The 25,418-nt window shown below is 47.9% G+C and overlaps 1 protein-coding gene across 1 annotated transcript; it reads left to right on the top strand.

Moving 5' to 3' along the window:
* The first annotated feature begins 1,416 nt into the window (after positions 1-1,416).
* Positions 1,417-23,446, top strand: iqsec2b (IQ motif and Sec7 domain ArfGEF 2b). The gene is made up of 14 exons (XM_047040429.1): positions 1,417-1,925; positions 17,116-17,395; positions 17,525-17,851; positions 18,049-19,097; positions 19,270-19,431; positions 19,543-19,665; positions 19,758-19,924; positions 20,143-20,282; positions 20,477-20,602; positions 20,742-20,841; positions 21,018-21,179; positions 21,321-21,515; positions 21,856-21,905; positions 22,184-23,446. The coding sequence occupies exons 1-14, from the start codon at positions 1,417-1,419 to the stop codon at positions 23,357-23,359; spliced, it is 4,566 nt and encodes a 1,521-aa protein (XP_046896385.1). The 3' UTR covers positions 23,360-23,446.
* The last annotated feature ends 1,972 nt before the right edge of the window (positions 23,447-25,418 follow it).

Genomic DNA, 25,418 nt, shown 5'->3' with positions numbered 1-25,418 from the left:
TGTAGAGGAGGTGGAAACTTCATTCATATTGCAATTTACATGTGCACTCTAGAATGTTACTCTGTTGCGCGTCGCACACGAGCGCTCATCTTCTGCAAGCATCGCGCGCGCTCAGTGCAGTTCAGAGATTTGCAGAGTCCATCAACGTATTGTTGTGTGCTACAACTGGGTTGTCAAAATGGATAACTTATTCTGAATATCATCGGGAAATTGTCTGTTCGATAACTGTTATTGCATAGGGACAGGGTGTAAGCAATCTAGAAACTATGAGTTTTGAACAACGTCAGTTTCAGGATTTGGGTGAAACCCTGAAGTAAGAAAAATAACAAATATATGCATTAATCATCCGGGAAGAAGTTGGACTATACAAAGAATATTCGAGGGCTTGTAGTTTGAAGACGTTTGGTTGGATGCGTGGTGTGAAAATAAACGGCAGTCTTCCTGGACCAACACTTGGACAAGGGCTGTGAGTTCAAGCTACTCGGATGTGTTCAAAGCAGGGCACGGGCGAGGACCTGAACCTCAACAATGAAGTGAACCGGTCATCCAAAATCTTTACCCTGTCTTTAACAGAGACAAAACTAGTCATGGGGTGAAAACCATGAGCAAACTGCGGGGATATTCTATGTGGGAGGGAACATGGAATATTCTGTATTATGTAATGCTTGACAAAAATTGACAATTAGTGGATCATCTATCTACATTTACCCCTCTCTCCCCATCCTTGCTGAGGTAAGAGGCAGGTAAAATATGGTTTGAGGAAATAGGTCTATTTTGCAGATATTCAGCTTGCTTCTACCTATTCTTAAGTGGGTCTTAAAATCAGAACTGTTCATTGTTAGTTCATAAAGGTGTTTATGTATGGTCAGAAATCTGGATATTCTTTGCTTTATAGATAATCTCTCAGCCTTACGATTCCTCTGTTTTAGGCTGCCTCTATCCATCTTTCATTTTGATTCTGGTTAACTGATGACACATTCTGGTTGAAATGTGATGATGACACATTCTGCTCAAACTCTTGAACTTCAATCCCACAGATTTGGAATGGTCTTTCATGATGCTTAACAAGATATTGGAGATTCAGCCAGTCCTACCCAGTCATTATTGCCCTTTAGCACCTACATGGTGTAGCCAGCCTTGATCCATGTAAAGAAATACTAATCATTGGTTTGCACTGGGATTCTGGGATATGTAATCATACAGACCATCTTGACACACTCTGCTGTGTCACTTCCTGTCTCTGAATTGCACACAGGTTTTGATTGAATCTCTGAGGTCTGAGATCATCTTCTCGTTCGTCTTCTAGCACCCCTGTCTCTTCATCCCTCTCCCCCCCCACTCATTAGGGCTGGTGGGGGGAGTGGATCTGGCGCTCCAGGGTCCTAGAGGTGGTACCCTGGAGCCGGGCCTCTCAACATGGAGACAAGCCCCGAGAACCCAAACCGGGCCGTGGAGTACCTCCTGGAGCTCAACAACATCATTGAGAGCCAGGCCAAGCTCCTTGAGACCCAGCGTCGGAGAATCGAGGAGCTGGAGGGCCAGCTGGACCGGGTGAGCCAGGAGAACAAGGGTCTGAGGTTGGATCGTCCTCCACGAGAGTCACAACCCCCTGAGCAGAATCACAACCCCAGCCAGCCCCTCACCTTGCCTGTACACCCAGGGCCTGTTCCTGGTCCTGTGCCCGTGCCTGTGCCCATACCCGTGCCCGTGCTTGGTCCCAGCCCTGGGTCTGGTACTGGGCCTGGTTCTGGGCCTGTGATTGGTTCTGGCAGCACCCCCGCTCCCACAGCACCCGCCACTGGGCCCAGTAGGAGTCACACCAGGCTGACCCGAGGCCTGTCCTTTGGCTCATCCCCAGCTGAGCGGGAAAGGCTGGAGCGCACAGACAGCACCGACACCAGCAACAGCTCCACAATACGCAGAAAGTGAGTTCTTCATTGTTCATCGTTTATCTTTATAGCCTGGTGTTCTCTTAGTTGATTTAATTCAGTTGCGGTCTGGGGATACATGACACTGTGTAATGTACAATTACACACAATAATTGTAATATTGTTGTAAATTATAATAATTACACAAGCAGATGTGGTGTGTGTTAAAAAAAAGCCCCTCAGAATAACAAAATGTTTTCTTGTTGTAGGTTTTGGTTAATTAAGTTCCATGATGGCAATCTAAAATATTGAATATAGTAAGATGTCTTTTCCCAGCAAAGTAACCCTGTATATAGTTTACATTTGGCCCAAGTGTAGATCAATTACCTACTTCCACTCCTTCTGATACCTGGGAGCTAAATGCAATACTATGCTCATCCAGATCATCCTAGAATGAGGAGGAGTGTGCTTACTATAAAGCCCTCTATGCAGATAATAGTGTCTAATGTGTTCCACAGTGAGTGTCACACTTTGACTTCTGGGACTTCCATTCAAGGGCTGTGTGGGTGGTGGGGGGTGGGTGTCTGCCTGTATTTCCACAGGCAGTTTCCTAATTAAGTATTCAGTATGTTCAATGTAAAGGCAATGGGTGGGCTGATAATGCATTAGCTTGAGTGTTATCTAAGAAAGAATAATTTAATGCATTGTGTGATGTGTGTAGGTTGATTTAGGGTGGATGTGTAGTACCCAGAGAAAATGTGGATATGTGTGTGTGCCTCCCTGTGAAATGTGTGTGTTGTGTTCATCCTTCCATCTGATTAGTAAAACCTAGCCTTCTGTTATCTCATCAACGCAGTTCCACATCTCTTTCTCAGAGCTCTGTTATTTTCTAACTAAGACAGGGTCAACTTGAGGAAAATCTGTCCTTGGTTATTTCATGTTCTATCAAATTCTATTCTGGGCGAAATATTAATATATAACTGTAATCGTGGAGGCAGAAACCCAGTCAAGTTCCTTTGTACAATTTTTATTTAGTAGATATTGATCTACAGCAACGGTAGAATAAACAGAACCATCATCATTATCATCAGTTTGGTGCCTTATGGCTAAATTCCCTACCTATCTCTGCGCACTCTTATGTTCTCAGTCCCTTTTCAATGTTTGATTTATACTAGTCTAAATCCCTTATTGATTAGGGCTGTCTTTTCTTCCTTGCTTTGCCTGCATGCCCCACTCTCTTCATCCCGGGGGACAAGTTAGTCATTAGATAGGAACACATATCAGTTATTTATGTGGGTGGTAAACGCAGTGATGAATCGCGGGGATGTAGATCTTGCATATCCCCCCCCCCATGCTAATGGTGTGTGGTGTCTGGAGTAGACCGGTGGCCTCCCTCCACAGTGCCATTCTGCTGCTGTTCATTTGACTTGTCATATTTGATACACAGTTGACACCTGCCCCCTGCTGAGATCTACACAGCCTCACATTGTCCTCCTCCAACCCCAGGCCCCAACACTCACAGGCCTTGCATTGGGCCAGAGCATTCTAACTTCTAACAGCTAAAGGTTACAATCATAACATTGTCTGAACCCTACATTCACAACATAGCAGGTGAATGATGGAAACAGGAGACAGGGACGGAGAGGGAGAAAAACATGACAAGAGGAATGGAAAGAGACGAGAGCGACCCCATCTCAGCATGAGTCACTCGAAAAGAGAAACGGTGGAACACACACACTGATTCACCATCTGCTAGCAAGGGGGACAGAGAGAGAGAGAGAGTAGAGGGAGGGATGAGAGAACAACAGGACTTGTGAGAGATGGAGTGGACAGTATTTGCGGTCACTCGGTTCAAGTTACTCCAGCGGCGTAGCTCTACTCTGTGCTCTAGTGCCACGTGTCATTTGGATAAGGCGGAGAATTAGACTCGACAGACTGAGATGGTAAACTGTGTCATGTCGTAAACCATAACAAGAAAACAAGCTAGTTTATCTCCTTACCACACAGCAAAGCCCAAACAGCTGTCCCATATTCTAACCTACTTCCTCCCTTCCTCCTCTTTGGTTAATGGGAATGTGAACAATATGAGTCTGAAGCCTTCGGGTTAGGTATGACGTCAAGTATCCTCTCTAACAGAGAGAGAGACGGGCACCAGTGATTAGGGCCTCACTGCCACAGTCTGAACACAGCTGTTTTGTTGTTATTTTTGGAGAGTTTATGGGACCGAGAGTGTGTGTTTGGGGGCTCTGTGCACTCGCATGTGTGCGTGTGCGTGTCATGTGTAAAACAGAGAGGGAGACGCACACAGAGGGAGCTAGAGAGATTAATTAGTGTGACCAGAGTATAATTATTGCTGGCCCAGGGGTGATAATTACTGCTGAGTTTGAGTGTGTTCATGTGCGTGTGCATCAATGTGACTTTGTGTGTGTGTTTGCGTGAGTGCTTGCCTGTGTACTTGCGTGTGTAGGTTCAAGTTCATGTGTGAGGGTATGTGTGTGTGTCATATCTCCTGGGACGTCCGTTATTAGACAGCTAATGCCATCCTACAGACTGTAGTGGTGGTTATTGGAATGGGCTGACAGTACTTCCTGGGTGAGAGATCACACCGTACACCATGTAACACACTTTATCTGTCTCTAAACTGCTTGCTCTAAATTCCCTCTGGATGAGGAGGGGAATGTAGAGGTCTCCAGGACGAAAAGTTGGAGTTGCTGACTGATGTGTTGTACTGAGGCGTATGGTGTCATGTGTAACTGACTGAAGCAGCTCTCTGTCCCTCCCTCATGATGGTAGCTTTTATTATTGCGTTTATTTTGTGCAGGTGGGACTGCATCGTCTCCTCTCGCTCTTCGGCTTTTGCTCTCTCCCTTTCACAATTTTAAATCTCTCCTCTTCAGGGAACTGCTTGGATATAGCTGTGCTTAGTAGGTTGACATTTAATCTGTTTTAGAATGCAGAGAATAGTAATGGGTTTTTGTTTCAGCCAAAGCTAATTTTGTTCCACTTCTTCAAAATGTTCCTCTCTCTCTCTCTCTCTCTCTCTCTCTCTCTCTCTCTCTCTCTCTCTCTCTCTCTCTCTCTCTCTCTCTCTCTCTCACTCTCAAACACTTTTTTCTTGCTCTTTCTCTCCTGCTCTCTCTCGTTCTCTCTCTTATTCTCTTTCACTCTGTCTCCCCCTCACTGATTCTGTTTCCCACTGCTGCAGATATGACTCAGAGGAGCTGCAGAAATTACTTTTGTATCCCTCCCTCACACACTCTCTCCCTCCTCCATCACCATCTGGTTTTCCCTTTCCCTGTATTGAGTGAAGGAATCAAGGAGCGATAATCACTTGTGATGAGATGATGGCTTGCTCTTTTCAATGCCCCTACAGCACTGAAGCACATGCCAAACTACACACACTGTGGTCTACTGTATCAGACAGACTTTTGTTTTTGAATATTTGGAAATAAAAACCATTATAAATTACAATAAAAAATACTGGTACTGAAAGACCAAATAGATGGGAAAGCATGGCTGATTCCGATGTATTTGACCGGTTCAAGTACGTTGCCGTGTGATAGAAGATAAGAGGTTCTCCTTGGGCCAGTGGAAATAGGCTGCAGGCTGCAGTCTCCTCAGCAAGTTGAGCCCCTCCCATTCCACTGCTTCTCCACAGCAGCACTGTCAGTGCCTTGAGATCAGGATTCATTATGCAAAGATTGGTGTCTGTTTTCATGGCCCGGATCGAAGCTGATGAAAATGGAGGAGATTGTGCAGATCTTTCACCTCCTGGGACTGTTGTTCTGTGTCTAATCATATGTCAGCATGAGGCCGGGCAGTGTCATGATCATAACTGTCCAGTGAAGCCCCTGCTTCCTGTTTCCAGTGTGGCCTGACCAATGACCTTGTCTCTCCCTGCTCATGCTCACACTCAGCTCTCTGTGGTAGTTTCCACCTCATTGCTCAGTCTGAGTATGTAGCTTTGTTCACCAGGGAGACACACGCATCACATGGGCTTGTTTCGGTGTGGAGTTTGATCATACAGTTCATTTAGCATCTCAGATGATGATCTTTGTGTTGTTACCAAGATCAGAATCCGCAGCATTATCCCGAGTCCTTACATTACTAACTGTAACATGACCTTGTAGAAACTGTTGAATATCATTAGTGATTTGTGTTGAAAACTATACATTTTTTAGCTGGGATTGAAATGTCCTTGGCCTAGGTTGCTAGAATTCTGTTAAAGACATGGTTGCTGTGGAAACTGTAAGCTTTCCCTGAGGCAGTTCTGATATTGTGTTTGCATCCATCCGCCTCGTGCCCCACGTCCCCCGCCCCTGCCCTCGCTCAGCCCTCTCACCGCCCTCATCTCTCTTTACCTCCCACATTCACCCAGGCACAAGCTGAGTCAAACACCCTACCACACAGCCCCCCCCCCCCCACCCCATGGGAGTCCAACTGCTTGGAATGGCAGCGATCACCATTAGTTAAATTGGAGGTTGTGTGCGGATAGCAATAATTGTCTCGGAACAATGACACATGCATTCTGTCACACTATTATTTTCAAGGGTCTCATGTGGCCCTGTCCTTCACACCAGGAAGTTACATGTGACTTTTGACTTGATGCACTCTTGGCCTACAGTATCTCCTGTGGTTTAGGGGTTTTCCACATCACAAGTGGACAAGAGGAAGTGTTTTAGATCAGCTTCGATAAATTGCTCCAGCTCCTTCTAAACACACATAAATGATTAGTAATATGCACATTATTACATTATATTACTTACGCATGAACCGATCACATGCACACATTCACAGCGCTGTCCAGTATGGATCCGGATTCTTCAAACTGGACGGGGCTTGGCAGTACTTTTTGGGCTTAATTTATGAAACTGTCATTTTTGCCCTTTGTACTGGTTGTAGTAGCTGCTCCGCCCTGTGTTGCTTAAGTACTTTATTCCCTCTTTCTTTTAACCAAATGCAGATAAGTGCCTCTCCGACACGATACGTGTGAAACACACATGTGAATGCTCTATGGAGCAGAATAGAGAGACTGGTTACCGTGGGAACGGTATGAGCTCTTCTGTGAAGAACCCTGTGGGCGAGTGACATAGAATAGAGAGAGGGAGAGAAGAGAAGACATGGTAGGAGTGAGAGACAGAATAGAGTGAGAGAGAGCCAGAGAGAAGAGAGACAGGGTAGGGTTGAGACAACAGAGAGAGGGATGAAAGACATGGTAAGAGTGAGAGACAGAGAACAGAGAGAGGGAGAAAAGAGAGACGTGGCAGGGGAAAAGGACAGTGAAGACATGAGCTGATATGAGTGATAGAAAGGAAGAGAGAGACGGAGGAAAAAAGCAATGCAGAGAAGTGCGTAAGTGAGAATTTCTTCGTGGACTCCAGCTGCTAAGTTGAATCACTATTTTGGTGGCCATGCACAAGCTATCAGAATGGTCTCTGCATGATGAATTGTATCATTAAACAACCCCGAACAGACCAGCTACCTTCCTGAATATCATGTCCCTATTAGTCATGTCAGCCTTGTGAGATATCCCTCCCCTCTTCACCTAATGTTTCATCTCTGAATAAATCATAAATCACAGCTGATGAACAAACAGTGCCATGCTGGAGCCCCCACACACACAAACATGCACACTCACACACACACACACACACACACACACATAAACACACACCTACCCACCCCCACACACACACGTTCACTCACACACGATGGATTGTTTATAGGTGTCCAATAGTACCAGGTGTGGATACATAGAAGATGGCGTCGTATGGTAACTGTAACCGTGCCCCTCCTCTACTCTGCCTCCGCCTGGCATTGAGCACCAAACGCCCACACAGGCAGTCCACGCTGTTGCCAAGCAGCGGGAGACTGAAACCCGGAACGAGGGGGGGGAGGGAGAACACGCGTAACTTTAGGCAACAGCGCAGCAACTGTGGCTATCTAAATGTGTCCCTTCCTCAGCAGGAGTCACAGGGTCATCCGCTGGAGGTGGGAATGACGCAGTCAGCCCCCACATGTATGGCTCTAGACCATGAAGAGAATGGTGAGCTGCAGGTTTTGACAGAGAGGCGGGCTACATGGGTTACTGCTCCACGAGCAGAGCCTCGTGAACGTGAATGCTCTCAGCTCCTGATCCAGTGTTCACAGTGGGCGTGGCGGTTCCCTGAAACAGGTGGTTCGGTATGGAGAGCAGGCAGAGAAGACGGGCCTCGGGGATTCTCTCCACATATCATGTTTGTGTGAGTCTTTCCCACACCTTTCTCGTTTGGGGGTAGATTCACCTACACTCTGACAACTCTTGCCGATGTATCCATCCTGCTGGGGTTTGGAGGAAGTCTTTTCTCTGAGCAGCGGGTGCCCCAACCCGATTTCCGCTTCCACCTCCTCCGCTACATCTCCACTCCTCCGCTCCTCTCCTCTTGATTATTTTCACCCTGGGCCTCCTCCGTGTGCAACCTCTGCCACTCTCCTGTACTTCACTCTCCACCCACGCCTCCCTCCCTCCCTCTCTCCAGTCTTCAGCCTTCCTGCTTTAAATACACACCAGCACAGTGGTACTCTGTCAATTCACTTGTGTTTGTTCAATCCTCACCTTCCTCTATTCTCACTGTCGTTCGTCAAGAACACCACCATTTCTTTTACATTTACATTTAGTCATTTAGCAGACGCTCTTATCCAGAGCGACTTACAGTAAGTACAGGGACATTCTCCCCAAGGCAAGTAGCGTGATGTACCTTGCCCAAGGACACAACATCATTTGGCATCGAACTGGCAACCTTCTGATTACGTAATAGCCCGATTCCCTAACCGCTCAGCCAACTGACCCCCTTTTAACATGAATAGCTTAGTGTTGTTCTGTGTGCATGCATGTTTGCCTGTATATGCACCTGCGTGCTTGCGTTTCTATATCTGTGGAGTGTCCGCAATAATTATCCCTGCCCCTTTCTGTCAGGCAATCAGCACACACCAGCAACTGTGTGGGTAGTGTGTGTAGTCACTGGGTGTATTGTGTGTAGTGTGAGTATACAGGATATGTGTGTATACAGTATGTGTGTGTTGTGTGTGTGTACGGAGGAGGAGTGGGCGGATGGCAGTGTGTGTGTAGGCAATGCGTACGCAGGGAATTCAGAAATAAATAGGGACAGTCATGATGCATAAGTCAGCTCCCAGATAAGCCTGTCATTACTGTTCTCCATGAAGGATGTGCAGTAGTAGACATGGTTTGTAATATGGGAAAGGCCACTTAGCCATGGTGTTTCATAGCATCTGCACCAAACTGTCACATTTGCGCTCATTGGTGACTTAGGAAAAAGTGCTCTTACGCGTATATTGTTATTCTCTTATGAAGATAATTACTTTCCCACCATGTTTGTTTACCTGTCTCATAAACAGGGTCCAAACTGCCTCCTATTGTTTGTAGACTTCATTTAGCACAGCTTTTTTTCTTTCAGATGTATTTGCAGTAATGTGATTTATCAGAACTAAGATAACTTTGAATAACTTCTCTTGAGTCACTAAAAATAGAGGGGCTGTGGGCATAGATAAAACACGCTGTTCAAACTGCTGCTGACAGGATATTTAAATTGGAGCTCTTATCACCCACCTCCTTAAACATAATTATAATCTTAAACACTCATTTTGAAGCTGTCAAATTCAAAGGCCCTGTCTCTTACTAATCACCCAGGTTGGGCTGATATTCTGGTGTCACTGTTAGCAAAGCTTTTAAAGATCCAGCATGTGCCCTCTTCAGCATACAAACTGTCAATGGCCTGTAGACTTTTATAAACACTTCACGTGCTTGTGTAACTTTCAGCTACTTGGCTAACCCTGTTGGTGATTTAAACACTCTGCTAGGTGTGTTCCAGGTAACCTGCCACAGTGCCAGCTTTTGATCCTGCTGCATGGGGTGTCTGAGTGGTGATGAGCATCTCTCTTTTCTCCCTCCCTGACTTTCTCTCTCTGTCTGTCTCTCTTTCTGTCTCTCTGTCTGTCTCTCTTTCTGTCTCTCTCTCTGTTTCTCTCTCTGTCTCTCTCTCTCTCTCTCTCTCTCTCTCTCTCTCTCTCTCTCTCTCTCTCTCTCTCTCTCTCTCTCTCTCTCTCTCTCTCTGTCTGTCTGTCTGTCTGTCTGTCTGTCTGTCTGTCTGTCTGTCTGTCTGTCTGTCTGTCTGTCTGTCTGTCTGTCTGTCTGTCTCTCTCTCTCTCTCTCTCTGTTTGACTCCATGCCTAAGTGACCAGGACTGTGTGTCCTTGTCTGACAGCAGCTGGCCCCAGTGAGAGGCCTGCTATTTCAATACTAATCTCAGACCACAGTTCTCCCCTAAGAAGCAGAGATTTCCAGATAGAATTCAACTAGATTCAAGGATAATCTAAACAACTTTGAAAGGCACGTGTTTTGCTTGCACTTCTTATGGCATGAGTGGTTTTACAGACTGCAGAAGGTCTTCCCTGTGATGTGTAGGGTTATATAATAGGTTAGAGTGGTTGGAGTTTTAAAATGGAATTCTTCCTCTTTTCTTCTCTAGCGCTTACCAGTTTTCAATCTCTCCCATATTCCCCTTGGTGTTTGTACTCTTTGGTCCGGCAAATAAAAAGGGCTTTCTTGTTCCTCTCCCTTCTATATGACTCCTCTGCAAATGGTCTTGCAATATTGGATTGAGGGTAGTCAGAGCCACTGGTTGACTCACTCCACTGACAAACCTAGTCGTATTCATCACTGTACCTTTGTTGCATATCCAAAGGCTATTAGACACCTCATTTTTCCTTTCAGCAAACATCCATTACAGACATTTCCATTTCTGCTTCACAGTCAACATGAATGTGCTTCTTCAATTCGGTGTTCTGTTTCTTCCTGTCCGTTGTTTTTGTCCTGTTTTCCTGTGTGCCTTCTCTCTATCTCTCTCTTTTCCTTTATCGCTATTTTTTAAGTGTCAGGCAGTCATCTGTGTCGAGCTATCCAACCTCTGCTCCCACCACCCCTACAGCAGCCAGTGCTGCCTTTGCCACTGTCCTCCCCTCCAGTATGACTGTTCACAGCTTCTTCAGCCTCCATCAGTACTGTTGCCCCTCAACTGACAAACAGTCTCAGCAGGGAAGGTAAGGGCTTCTACATGGCCTGCAGTAGACTCCCAACCACCTCTCACAAACACCCCTGTGTCAACCCCAAGATCTCCAGAGCCTGTCTCAACTCCCCGCCTACCACTGCCCCTGGTCACCTGCATCAGCCTCCCTGCCCCATCTCCCACCTGTGTGGTACATTTCATTCGGTGCAGTTCCCATGGAACACCATACCTAGGCTTAGTTCTATTAGCTCTCACCCCCTTTCTATGTTCTGCCTGATCAACCTGTTGTCCCCTGAACACTTGATGTACCATTCATCTTCTCAGCGTCTGCACTGTGGACCACACCAGACCTCACCAGACATCACCACACATCACCACACATCACCACACATCACCAGGCCACATTCATCCTTGTCACCCCTCCCTCTTCCTCTTCTCTCCCTCCTTTCCACTAGGAGCCTGTTATGTGCTCCCTTTGTGCACAGTGGGATTGAGGTGGGGGAGGCGGGCTCTTTAGCAGATTAAAGGGAGAGTAAGCCCTTCACTTAGAGAGAGCAATCATCTTCAATAAGAGAGACGGCTGAGGGTGGGCTGAGTCACAACTGAGCCCACTGAATCCTCACGCTCTCCCTCTGGCTGGGACTCTCTCTGCTCACCTCTGTGTTGTCCTGGAGCGGAACGCCTCGTGCTCCAACACTGCCACCCAGTGGATCAGATCCTAACAGCCTGTTCCTTTACCGCCTGCTTTGTTCTGCCTCTTCTCACATTTCTGTCTCATGTTTGCATTATCTGCTATGCTGTGTTTACGTTGCTCTTTTTCTGTGTTGCCAAATGTTTCCTACCTTTCCCATTCTGTCTGTCTGCTTTTTTGTCTGTCCTCCCTTTCTTCGCCCGTCCCTGTGGGTTTCATAGAGAGGAGTTTGTGGATGATGCTGCCCATCAGTTCTGTTGCCCTGCCTCAGGGTGCAGTAGCCCCTCCTCTCGATGAGCCGCAGCTTGACTGATCTCTCATGACGTCAATCACGACCCTTCAGCCAATCAGCCTGCTTTATGGGACTCTGGAGGGACCCTCACCTTGACTGAGAGGAAATGGAGAACTCACTGTGTCCATGATAATCGCACACCATATAAACTAAGTCTGGTGTTTGTAATTAGACTAGTTGCATGTGAATTTGTGTCTCATTGAGAGTGATTTTGCAGTACAGTACCTGTTTTTCGAATGATCAATGTTTAGCGTCATGAATGTTGATATTGTCGTAGTTGTGTCCTTTGGTCTCTTGTCTGAGTTCATCACTTCTCTATGTCTTTCACATCTTGTTCCATCTGAGGTGTGTCAGTTCAGTTTGGACTATACTATAGCACGATAAAAGATGGTCCTTATTTCATCCAGTCATTGTTTATTATAAGGAAAGCTGTAGAAAAATGACCAGAAAGCTGTAGAAAAATGAAACAGTTGGAAATGACCACTTGATTATTATATAAGATTTAAGATCTGTTTTTGATGTCTACTTATTTCTAGCCATAAATGTTATATGATTTCTATATGACTGTAATAAATGTTTGGCCCCTTATTTGGCCTCCTCTCACTCTGTTCTCATCTGACATAATGTCATGAATATTACTGTGTGTGTACATGTGTGTGTTTGTTTGTTTGTTTGTTTGTGTGTGTGTGTACGTGTGTGTGGGTGTCCATGCGTGCACGCTGCCGTCAGTTGGCCTGAGGAAATAAGGTGGAGGGTGGGGTGAGTAAGCCCAGAACTGTCCAAAGACTTTCAGGAATGTTGCCTGTACAGCTCTGCAGGGTGAGTAACCAATCGAAAAAGTCAGTGTGTGCGTGTGTGTGCGTGTGTGTGGTTATGTGTGTGTGAATGAGAGAGGGCGTGTGTGTCAGAGGGTGTGTTTGTTATCACGCTCCACCAGTCTCTGTGGGACTGGAGCCGCATTAGCACCAGCAGCAGCACGGTAAGAACTCCTGAGTTCTGTATTTTGCTTCCAGTAATATCAAGAGTTGGGACACTCCAAATGGTATCTGCTATTCATTTGACTAGTTTGGACTATAATTGCTGTGTGTGTCAGGTAATATACAACATGTGTACAACTCAGTCTTTTGGACTGTATCAGACATGCTGTCTGAGTGGGTTCTTGGTTTCAGACCAAGTGTGTCCATCTTAACCTCCTATTTGAACCATTAGATGCTTTAATCATCCAGAAGTCTTTGATGAGGGTCAGTGAGAGGTGCATTCTGCATGTACTCCATGTTGTGTGTTTACTATAGATAGAACTAAGGGAGGAAGTAGAGCAACATCAATTCAGTGAAGGACGGAGCGTGATAATGAGGGTGTTACCTGGGACGGTTTCCAACACTCAGATAAAAGAGCGCATGAGATCACACTTGAGCACATACATTGTATTTGACACTTGATCTCTTTTGTTGTGGAGACATACACGGACACATCCGCTCTGCCCCAGGGGTCACCCACTGAAGCAGTGGATAGAATTAGTGGGTAGCATCAGAGACACATTCATTTCTTGAGGACAAATCAAATGGAAATGTAGTGTTTCCCCTTTTCATTTACTGGATGGCATGGACAGAAGTAGTCAACTGGACAGTGACATTTTGTGTTAGTACTGATGTGATGTGATGAAAGCTTCTGATGCACATGTTGCCTCTGGTTCTCTGGTGTAGAGGTCCAGTTAGTACACTAAGAGGTTTTGTGAAAAGCACAGACAGACAGAACGTCTTGAGCTAGAGTTGGCGGTAAGGGAATGCTGGAATCTGACAGATGAATGACGGGATTGTTCTCTCCACAATATGAATTGCGTTTTCCGAAGAACCTTCACAATGCAGGCCTCAAAGCGATGATAAAATGCTGCAGTCATTCCCTTATTTACATAAAGCCAAGGCCCGCGTCATCACTTTCTGTAAGTCTCAGAAGAAAGCTGAGTGAAGGTAGCCATGTCATATCAAGGTTCGTACTGCCCGGCTCAGATCATCTTATCTATACTACAATGACTGTTGCTCTTTCACTTGTCCTCGATGTCGCACATAGCTGTACACAGGGTGACTGTTGCTAACGCTTTGGAAACTCTCACCACTGGTGTTTGTGTGTGGGGGTGTCAACACCGGGGACAGAACCAAAAGCTGTTGGCCTCCGAAGACACTCCAAAAGAGAGAGAGGGGACATAGAGGAGTGAATGAAGTGTGGGATGAGGAGATCCTGAGGGCTGAGGTACAGCCTCTGGGTAGATCTGGGACGTATACCAGCCTTTCAGTGGCCAGTGTGGTCACACTCCATGACCCAAAGGTGTTGTTCCGTCCTGCTGCTGCCTTACACACACACCACACACACACACACACACCACACACACACACACACGCACATGCATACTGACAGGACATCTTTAATGGATGAAGGAGGGACAGGAGGCAGAGGGCAGGAGCTGACCTGATGCTTCAGTGCACACTGCTCCTCTCAGTTATCCCAACTCTCATCTCCTCACCACTCCTGTCCTTACTTCCCCTCGTCTCTGCTCTCCTCTACTTTTCGCTCGTACCTACTTCTCCACTTTTCCTCTCTGTCAGCTTGTTATCTGTCAGCCACAGTGTCACAGTGTCTCTCGTCACAATGTCACCGGCGTCTGTTCCTAGAAGCCTCACTGGCAGGACCTCTGTGTGGCACTGTAACAGGACTACACTGTTTACTGCATAAAACATGAGGCTCCGATGCCACCAGTGTTATGGCCTTACTCATGACTTATACAACAAACATTTTACTCATATAGCCACCATGGCCTACCAAACCACACTCATGGACAATAAAGATATCACCACAGATATGAACTGTGTTTTGGCATATGACGGAGTTGTATATTATAGAGCCAAACATGTAGAAATGCGATTCCCTTTACTGTAATGTGTGGTGGCTGTGGCAAGCTATGTCCCTACCTGTACCTACCTGTTAGTGTAAAGCTTTGACTCCAGTTTCCACTCCTTAAAGGGAGCTCTAAACCACTGAGGAAAGAAGATGGGCTATTTATACATTCTAATAAAACACAGGCATGTTAACAGCAGTTATGAAAGTGCAGAATAATCTGCTTCAAGGTGTATGTTGGTGTATGCTTTGTGCGTACAAACACACATTTGTATTGTAGGAGTGAAATAAACCCATCACTGCCACAACCCACAACACATCTACACCCACCTAAACGGTGTTAACAGTCAATCTATCGCCATGGAAACAACGCTCCTCATCCCATCAACTGCCTCGCCGCCCACAGAGGTCTCACAGCAACCGTCACCAGGCAACCCCCCTAGTTTCTCCATTTGTGAGGATGTGGGAGCAGAGAAAGAAAGGATCAGAGAAGGAGGAGGGAGAGATGAACCACAGGGGAAAATGTGAGTAAGAGGAAGGAGAGGAAGTCAACCGTGGACTTTGTGACAGCTGATCATAATGACAGTTGACAGAATTAGTCAGCGCCGAAGAAGATGTAACTTGAAGTTGAGGAATCAATCAACCAGTTGAATGATTTGATTCCAGGTTAATAGAGTACAACTCCAATATTTAAAAAAAAACTTCCAATATTTCAAGTAAATGGAGCCTTTAGGAAACAGAGTTGCAGTAAGGTGAACCTCCCAATAGAGGTCAGAGTTTCAGATGTAGAGCCCCAGTCTGAGTCCTGTATTATGTCACCAGTCCCCTGTGGGATCCCACAGGGGGGCTGCTCACAGCCTCACTGTTAACAGATTGGAAGTGCAGTGAAAACTGCTCTCTAGAGAGTAAAAAACTCCCCACTTCTCCTTACATCCGATTCTGATTATGTTGTTTGTCTGTTTTTCTCTCCTCAAGAGTTTTCCTTCCTCTTTCATCTCATTTGAAACACAGGAAGTTCCTGCAGCCAAGGGACAGGGAGCAGGAAGGGGAGAAGACAAACATTTGAACCTTGAAACTTTCATCCTAAAGACAGACTCCACACACATTTGATCTATACGGTGCCTGCTTAGTAGGCTTAGTTAGTTTGTTTGTCTTCTCCAGTTTGCACATAGCTAAACACTTTGGCTGAGCCTTTGATTTCCTCCTTTCCTAAACTGTTCTTCCATTTCCAACCCTTGTCGGTCTCTAGTCGGACAAAGGAGGTGTGGCTAGGCAAGGGAGGAAACGTGGGCTGGGTCATGTGACCATGGTCAGGCTGGGCTGGAGGGCTGGAGGAGTAGGCTGCCCTCACTCTCTTACTGACTGGCTGGGTGACTCGTCCTCTTCATATCACACATGGATTTGGGATAGAGAGGATGCCGGAGAGCTTGTTGGATTACCTGGATTATGTCTATTGATTTTAATAGACTGTCAAAAGTGAATTGTGAAATATTTGATGGGATTATCTTTTGTTGGAGCATGAATTACTGGTGTTTACAGTTCTGAGACAACCTGTGTTTGTGTGGTTGGGTAGCATAGGCCCAGTACAGTGGGTGAGGTGTGTGTTGATGTTGGTGTTATTTTACAATGCATTGTTGGAACTGCAGTCTGGGTCATCCATGTAACTGGCATAGGATGGAACTATTGTGGCAGCCTGGTTTTTCCAGTCAGGTGTGGAGTTACAAGTATGTGGTAGTGACTAATCCCTCACTGATTTAATACCAGTTCTGAAAGAGAGGAGATAGAGAGGAAGAGACCGACTGGATATTCTAAACAAGATAACTCCAACACGCAGTACGCAGTAGTACATAAACCGCCCTCATACAGGACAAGGAGGGAAGAGAGCAGAGAGAGGGCAGAACTCTTATCCCCCTCAGAACTTTGGCTTCCAAAGCAGGAAATGGCATGTGATGTAGTCTCTCTGCTACAAGCAGTGTGCAGAGCCATAGGACATCCTGCTCACATGGTGTTTTATGATCACCAGTTGCACTGGAAGGCTTGTTCCTGCAATAGTCTACATATTATAGCACTTGTGACCTTTGTCAAGGAGTTTATGTGAAGTTGAAAGGAAAGTATCTCGACCATTTCTGAGTTATTCTCTGAGTTATCTCTGAGTTCAGTCGTGTTCCTTCATGTCATCCAGCAAGAGACGTTTTCTGCCGCGCCGGTCTCATGTCTACATGTGAGTGATGTCTGCCGCATCTACAACTCAAGATAAAAGGGACAGTATATCTAACTCTCTGATCTAACGTGTCTCTCTCTCTCTCCTGCCAGTGTGGAAGGGCAGTCTCAGTGTCCAGAGACACACAGCCCTTACAACCAGACTCCCTTCCTGCGCGGCTCAGAACGCTTCACAGACAGCAGCACCGGTCCTCCGGGCCCGAGGGGCCCCCTGTGCGTGGCTTCCCCTAGCACAGCAAGCCTGGCCTGGGCCCTGCGGACACGCCACCAGCCTGCCAGCCTGGCCCTGCGCAAACAGGAGGAGGAGGAGAACAAGAGGTGCAAGGTCCTCTCAGACAGCTATGAGCTCTCCACAGACCTGCAGGACAAGAAGGTAGCGACTCGAGTGCTATAGTAGTGGCGACAGGTTATGGTAGTCGAGATGTGGCATGGCTAAGCTAAATAACTACACAGGACTCTAAACATGTAGCCATGAGTAAAGCTCCTGTATCCTGTGTGTCAGGTGGAGATGTTGGAGAGGAAGTACGGTGGGTCTTTCGTGAGCCGCAGAGCAGCCCGGATCATCCAGACGGCGTTCCGCCAGTACCGCATGAACAAGAACTTTGAGCGGCTCCGCAGCTCCGCCTCCGAGAGTCGCATGACGCGCCGCATCATCCTGTCCAACATGCGTCTGCAGTACTCGTTTGACGAGCGGCAGCCGCAGGCCCAGACGCAGACACACTTCACCCACAGCGTGGGCATTGGGCCGCCACACTCCCCCGTGTGCAGCCCAGAGAGGGACACCGACCGGCCAGACTACACTCACCTGGAAGACTCCTTCTCCAAACAGGTCTGTTGGCATTGTAAGCAGCCATCTTGTCTCGTATCAGCTTGATGAATGCCATGGACTGTATAAGGAGGCGCTTTTTTATAATATATTGCAAAATTACTTGTGTTCAATCCAAGTTGATAATGTGAAGTAGGGGAGAGGCCATGTAGAGACCAGTTTGTGTTCTCGCCTCTGACTGACTGCTCGGTCTCCCCCAGGTGAAGTCCCTGGCTGACTCCATAGATGACGCCCTGACCTGCCGCCCCGGGAGGGACGACTCCCAGGATGGCAGCAGGGAGGGCGGGGGCCTCAGCGAGGACTTTGGCGAGTGTGTTTGGAGCAGCAGCAGCAACCCGTCCTCTCAAAGAGGCCTGGGAGACAGGCCCCGGGGAGGGGGAGGGGGCCTGAGCATGCACGGTGACAGCACGGCCACCTCCTACAGTGACGTCACCTTATACATGGATGACTGTATGCCCTCTTCGCCCCTCTCCCTGGACCGCGCCCCCAGCAGCACAGACACAGAGTACTGGGGGCCCGGGGGGGGCGTGGGAGGCCGCGAGGACAGCAGGGACACCGAGGGAGGGGGCAGCAGCAACAGCCGCCGGAGCACCCCTTGCACAGAGTGTCGGGACTATCGTCTGAGGGGCGCCCACCTCCCCCTCCTCACCATCGAGCCCCCCAGCGACAGCTCGGTGGACATGAGTGACCGCTCGGACCGAGGGTCCCTCAGCAGACAGTTGGTCTACGAGCAGGAGCCTGGGGGAGGAGCTGGCTCTCCTCAGGGAACCCTAAAACACAACCCTAACACGGGGCCCCGGCCCTCCTCCACGCCCGCAGCCCAGGGCCAGACCCGCGCCCCCGGCCGGCCCCTACCCACACACATCCCCCATCACGTGGCACACCACCACCACCACCACTCCATCCACCACCACCAGTACCCAGACACGCCCTCCTCCTCCTCCTCCCCCCAGCAGCCGCCCACCACCCCCCTGTCCTCCTCCTCCTCCACAGCGCTGCCCTCTGGTGGCCTGGAGCAGCCCTGCTGCTCTGATGGAGACAACGACTCGCTCAACTCCACCACCAATTCCAATGAGACGGTGAACTGCAGCTCTGGCTCCTCCTCCCAGGACAGCCTGCGTGAGCCTCTGCCCCCGCTGGGCAAACAGACGTACCAGCGAGAGAGCCGCCACAGCTGGGACTCCCCCCCATTCAACAACGACGTGGTCCAGAGACGCCAGTACCGCATCGGCCTTAACCTCTTCAACAAGTAAGACAGGGAACACGGACCTGTGCAGGCTGGAAGAGTCTTGTTGTATGGGATGCAAATGTTAGTTCTGCTTGTGGCAACGCTGCGTCAACATACAATGGCTTTCAGTGCCGTAGGGAGGGTGTTGTGATTAAGGTTTTTCCGTGACCTGAGATCTTACTTCTGTTCCCAGGAAGCCAGAGAAGGGGATCCAGTACTTGATCGAGAGAGGCTTCGTGTCGGACACTCCTGTTGGGATCGCTCGCTTTATCCTGGAGAGGAAAGGCCTGAGCAGACAGATGATTGGGGAGTTCCTGGGAAACCGGCAGAAACAGTTCAACAAGGATGTACTGGAGTAAGGGAGACCAAATTAATTTATACAAAGTCAAATTGAAGGGAAACACAGCCACTACATAAACAACATTGATTCTGCCAGTAACTGACTCTCCTGTCTCCTGTGTTGCAGCTGTGTGGTGGATGAGATGGACTTCTCAGGGATGGACCTGGACGATGCGCTGAGAAAGTTCCAAGCCCAGATCAGAGTTCAAGGAGAGGCCCAGAAAGTAGAAAGGCTTATAGAGGCTTTCAGGTGTGTATGTGTGTGTCTGAGAAAGAAAGAATGTGCCTACTTGTGTATCTAAACGGCAACAGCTTTTTAACCTACTCCCTTCTGTCTTTCAGTCAGAGATACTGTGTGTGTAACCCGACCCTGGTCAGACAGTTCCAGAACCCAGACACCATCTTCATATTGGCCTTTGCCATCATCCTCCTTAACACTGATATGTACAGCCCTAACGTCAAGGCTGAGAGGAAGATGAAGATAGAGGACTTCATCAAGAACCTGAGAGGTGACATGGAACTACTGGAAATACATGGAGATACTGTGCACACACTACATACACACACACACACTAAGAAAACACATACTGGACGTTCACCTAGTTTCCTATCCTATTTGATATGACTTCCCCTTGTGGTTGATGCTCATAAGCTGTTTGTGTGCGTGCGTGCGTGTGTGTGTATGTGTGTGTGTGTGTGTAATTGCCTGTTTGGACGCATTTCCCAGGAGTGGACAATGGTCAGGATATCCCCAGGGACTTGCTAGTTGGCATCTACCAGCGCATTCAGAAGTGGGAGTTACGGACCAACGATGACCATGTGTCCCAAGTGCAGGCTGTGGAGAGAGTCATTGTGGGCAAGAAGCCTGTGAGATATCTGAACAAAAATATTATTGTTGGGCATAACATTTTGTGTTTGTTTATTAGGTTATAACTTGGGTCCGGGGTTTCACCTGGTCATGTCACCTGATCAGGTCACCTGATCAGAATAAACTCCAGACGTTGGTTATAAATGGCCTTGTGGAGAGTTATTTGACTAGTTGTCCATGTTTGTGTGTGTAGGTGCTCTCCCTACCCCACCGCAGGTTGGTGTGTTGCTGTCAGCTGTATGAGGTACCCGACCCTAACCGACCCCAGAGGACAGGGTTGCACCAAAGAGAGGTCTTCCTCTTCAACGACCTACTGGTGGTAAGAACTCCTGGGAATAGTTCTCGACTCTGACTTCTACCTGAGCATCAAGGCCCTAATTGTGTTTACAGTACGTTTTCATGACTCCAGCCGTTTCTTTTCCCACGTCAAAACCCTGCCTGTCCATGTGTCTCCGTAGGTGACCAAGATCTTTCAGAAGAAGAAGACCTCAGTGACATACAGCTTCAGACAGTCCTTCCCTCTGGTGGAGATGCAGGTCCACATGTTCCAGAACTCCTGTGAGAAACGGTCTCCCCTTGGCATACCTCAGCTTCCTCACTAATACTGGAGTGAAAATGTGCTCCTTGACCACGGAATAATTCAACTGTGGCAGTTTTGGAGACTTTGGGTGCATCGTGTTTGGCAGCTGGGAAATAGCACTAGGTAGTTTTTCATTTCTCCCTGTGTCTTTCAGACTACCCTCACGGCATCCGTCTGACCTCGGCAGTGCTGGGTGGGGAGAGGAAGGTCCTTATCGTCTTCATGGCACCCAGTCAGCAGGACCGCACCCGCTTTGTCAGTGACTTGAGAGAGAGCATCGCTGAGGTGCAGGAGATGGAGAAGTACAGAGTGGAGTGTGAGTACCCCCTGCTGGTCTGAATGAGAAACTACAGCTATTTATCGACACTAAATTACATTTACATTTAGTCATTCAGCATAAATATGAAGCTCACTGACTCTTGTTTCTCTCTCTCTCTCTTTCTCGCTCTCTCTTTAGCGGAGTTGGAGAAGCAGAAAGGTGTCATGCGTCCCAGCTTGCTGAGCGGAGGTGGGGTTGGAGGAGGTGTGGGTGTGAAGAGTGATGTGGTAAATGGCATTCTGGGAAGGCCCAGTCTGGATGACAACTATTCTGCGGGGGAGGGGCTGAAACGCACCGCCCTCAGCTCCTCTCTGAGGGACCTGTCAGACACAGGTGAGGCAACACACTAAACACAGAAACAACTCTGTCTAATATCCTGTCACCAGGTTTGGTCAGGAAATACCTGAACAGGACTGGATGTGCCATGATGTTAATAGATCTGTAGACAGACAGGGGGGTCTACTGGGGGCTCATGTTGTTTTCTTTGCTTCATCTGGGCGCATTTTGTTCTGTTTCCTCCGGCACAGTAAAATGCAGCTGCTGCAACTCTGATCTCTCTTTCACACAAACACCCACGCACACACGTAAACACACACTCATTATCACTCTTCTTGAAGAATCTATTGCTATCTTTTCTATCTTTCCTAACCTGACTCCTCCTGGGCGGGTGCAGGGAAACGTGGTCGCAGGAACAGTGTTGGTTCCCTGGACAGTACCATGGAAGTAAGTCTGAGTGGATAGACCTGTCCCCCTAATGTACCAACACATCCCTAATCCCTTAGCACACCCAAAGCATGCAGTTTGTGTGTGTGTGTGTGTGTAATGCATGTGAGTGACCTTTGCATCCCTGGCATGCCTCTGTGCTCTCACTAATGCTGTCTGTTGGTTGGTTTCTCCTTGAGTCACAGATGTGTCCTGTGTCGTAATGTGTGTGTCTACGATGATTTATTCAGACATGATGTCATAGCTACAGATGGTTCTTCCTCTTCTCCTGCTCCCAGGGCTCCATAATTAGCAGCCCGCGGCCTCACCAGTGCTACACGGTGCCAGGAGTGGTCCCTAGCTGCTACGGAACAGAAGATTACCGGCCTCACCGCCCCATCCTGAGCCCCGGAACAGGGGTGGGGGGTGGGCCGGGGCAACAACACATCCCTGCTGGGACGGGAGTTGGGGGAGTACCCAGCAGTGTAGAGAGGGGGGGGGTGGGGAGCGGCCCTGGGGGGAGCAACACTGGTTCTTTCCTGGGGTCCCTATTCGGCAGCAAACGTGCCAAACCGCCAGGGCCCCTTATCCCACCGGGGCCACCCTACCCCGCCCCTGTCCCCCCACCCACCACTGGAGGGCCCCCTCCTCACTCCCCTTCATCTCTGTGCCAGTCCGACGGGGGCCCTTCCAAGATCCAGGCACTCCATGCACAGTACTGTCACACGGGCAGCGTGCAGCCCCCGCCCCCTTACTACCATCACCATCGCTACCACGTCCAAACTGGCCCCCCTCCCATGCAACCCATGGCCTGTCATACACTACAGAGAGGGCCTCTACACTGTCGGCCTCCGCTTGGCCCACCACACTTCCAGCACCAGCAGCTGGCCCATCTCTCCCAGCTCTCCCAGCATGGCATACAGGCTCGCTACGCCAACATGGTGGTGGGCTTTCCTCCCCCCCTTTCTCCTCACTCCCCACACTCCCCGAGTCCTCAGTTTGCCCTCTACCACACACAGCCCACACACTCTGTCAGGGGGGGCATCGCAACTGGCACCAAGCCTCCTCTGACCTTGTCACACTCCCACCCGCACCCCCACGCACACTCCAACACCCACCCCGGACACGTACACACGCCCCACCCAGCCACCCACCCCACCCATCAGGCACATTTCATCTTCGGCACGCTGCCCCACCAGTCAACGTCCGGCTCCGTCAGTGCCCATCACGCAGCCTCCGTCGCCCCGTATCTGCCCCAGTACCCTCCTCTCTCTTCCATCCCCCCTCCCCCCCCCCCCCACTCCCCTTTACCCCCCCCTTCCTCCCCCCTTACCCCTCTTACGCCTCTCTCCCCTCACCCCCCCCAGCACCCCGGACAGCCCCAGCAGGGGCCCCAGGTAACGGGAGCTGGGGCAACAGGCACAGGGGGCAGTTCCAAATCCAAGCCTATCAACCGGATCAGTACGGTGGTCTGAGCAGGATGTGGCCACACAGAGGTCTGCGGTCCGAAGGGAGAGTGGGGGAGGTGGCCAGGGTCAGGTCCAGGGCTAGGACGGAGCAGGACAGTAACAGCAGCAGCCCCAGTGACAAGAAGAAACGCAGTTTACTTCGCCTCTGTTACTTCCACCTCCGCTTCCCGCACATGTAGAGAGAGTAGTCGGAGCTACGCTGATTGGTGTGCGCCATTGGTGTGGCTGCAGTGACAGACATACAAATCTGAATTTGATTTACACAAAGATGTTAGCACAATCATGTCGTCTTTAAGATGCTACAGAGTGTTGCAGGTTGAGTTTCATTTTCTCAGGTGTATGAAAACGGCTTCAGGCAGGAAAAGTATTGGAGACGTGAAAAGTAAAGACAGATTGCGTCCACACAGGCACACACATACACAATTAACTATTTCTATAGCCATATGAATAATGATAGTACATGTAAATGTAGATTGCAGCCCAGTGTTTCACTGTCTGAAGTTTAGTTGGGATAACAGACTGCTGAGAGACATGAGCAAGACTGTTTACACACTTACCATCGTGCAGTGCTGCAACAGTACTGAACATATGAGAGACCAGCTACATCCAAATGGATGTATAAAGACTTCAACCATTTAATACATTCCAGCAGGGTTGTACATTGTAAACAGCCATAGAGGAAAGTTGCAAAAAGTGTCCCTTGACTTTGCAATAATTTACCTAGCTTCAAAATGTATTTGTCAGTTTTCACAGGTCTTCATCGCTGAAAGGTATCCTTTTCTAATGTAGACCTGTAGAAATGTTTCTTTGTCTCATACTTTTATGATCTTTGCACGGTTTATGACAGTCTTTGCCTCTATGGTCTTTTACATGTCAACATGAGTCATCTGGTCTCATAGAATTTACACACACTCCCTACAGAGTGTAAAAATTATGACACAACAAATAATATATTTGAATGTTTTTCAAGCTTTTTGCTGTTGTATAGCCTAAATGTTATATATACTTGCTATGAGTATGATGAATATTGTCTAATAATTGTTTTGACCAGTGATTAATGATATAAACATACTGTATATTTGGTTGTATATGATTACAGAATATATGCACATACAGAAATGTCCTCATACCTTGATATGACATGAGGCTGTTATGATATGTGGAGTGTGGTTTGTTTTTGTTCTTTAAGAAGATTGCCATTGATTTCCTCTATTATCATAGCTATTATCATTGATTGTTGAAAATGTTAACATTAATTACTATTTTGTTCTGATAGAATTATATACCTTTTACTTATTCCTTTTTTTTTTTTTAACACCGGTGATTATGTGAGAAAGCAATGGCACTGTTTCTAAAATTGGGTCATTGTCCAATGTCATCTGAACAGAAAAGCTCAACTTATATTTTAATTGATAGCTTTTCAGGATTTCTTTTCATTAAGACCGGCTTCCCAACATTAGAAAGGGCTTTGACCTGGTCATGTAAAATGACCCCAATTCCATCGGTGACTGCCACTCCCATGGCACTTGACATGCTCACTCTCTCATAAGAATCTAGTCATAGTGAAATGAACTCATGCAGCGTGCTTTGGGACAGTCAATGTCTTCAAACAAGCACGCTTCTTTAATGCAGTTTTGTGGTTTTGCACACATGTGGTGTCTTAAGTCAATAATGGCCTTCTCTTATTCACCAACTCCCCATGTAAATCCCAGATATCCTCCCTTCATTCTCTGACACCCCAGTATGCCTATAGTGTTGTAAATAGAACAAACACTACCACATCATGCTTCTCTACAGTTCAGATCCTCTCTTCTTTTCACAAACTATCCACCTCTCTAGAACATCGAGGGTCCAAGGGGGACCCAGGCCAGTACCAGTAGACCTAAGTGAGATTGGACATTTAGTTGAAGAGTGAAAGCTTCAGAATTGAAATGTGTTAGTCCAACTACAATGGAGAACAGAAATACAGATTCACTAAACAAAACAAAAAAAGCTGGGTATGGATTTGGTGATATAGGAAGATTTTCTGTGTTTGCTATTCCTCTGTAGTGTCACTTTTAGAGCC

This window comes from Hypomesus transpacificus, chromosome 18, assembly GCF_021917145.1.
Source record: "Hypomesus transpacificus isolate Combined female chromosome 18, fHypTra1, whole genome shotgun sequence".
In the NCBI taxonomy this organism is placed as follows: Eukaryota; Metazoa; Chordata; class Actinopteri; order Osmeriformes; family Osmeridae; genus Hypomesus; species Hypomesus transpacificus.
The sequence above is the reverse complement of the archived record's forward strand: the minus strand, read 5'-3'. Positions and strand labels throughout refer to the sequence as shown.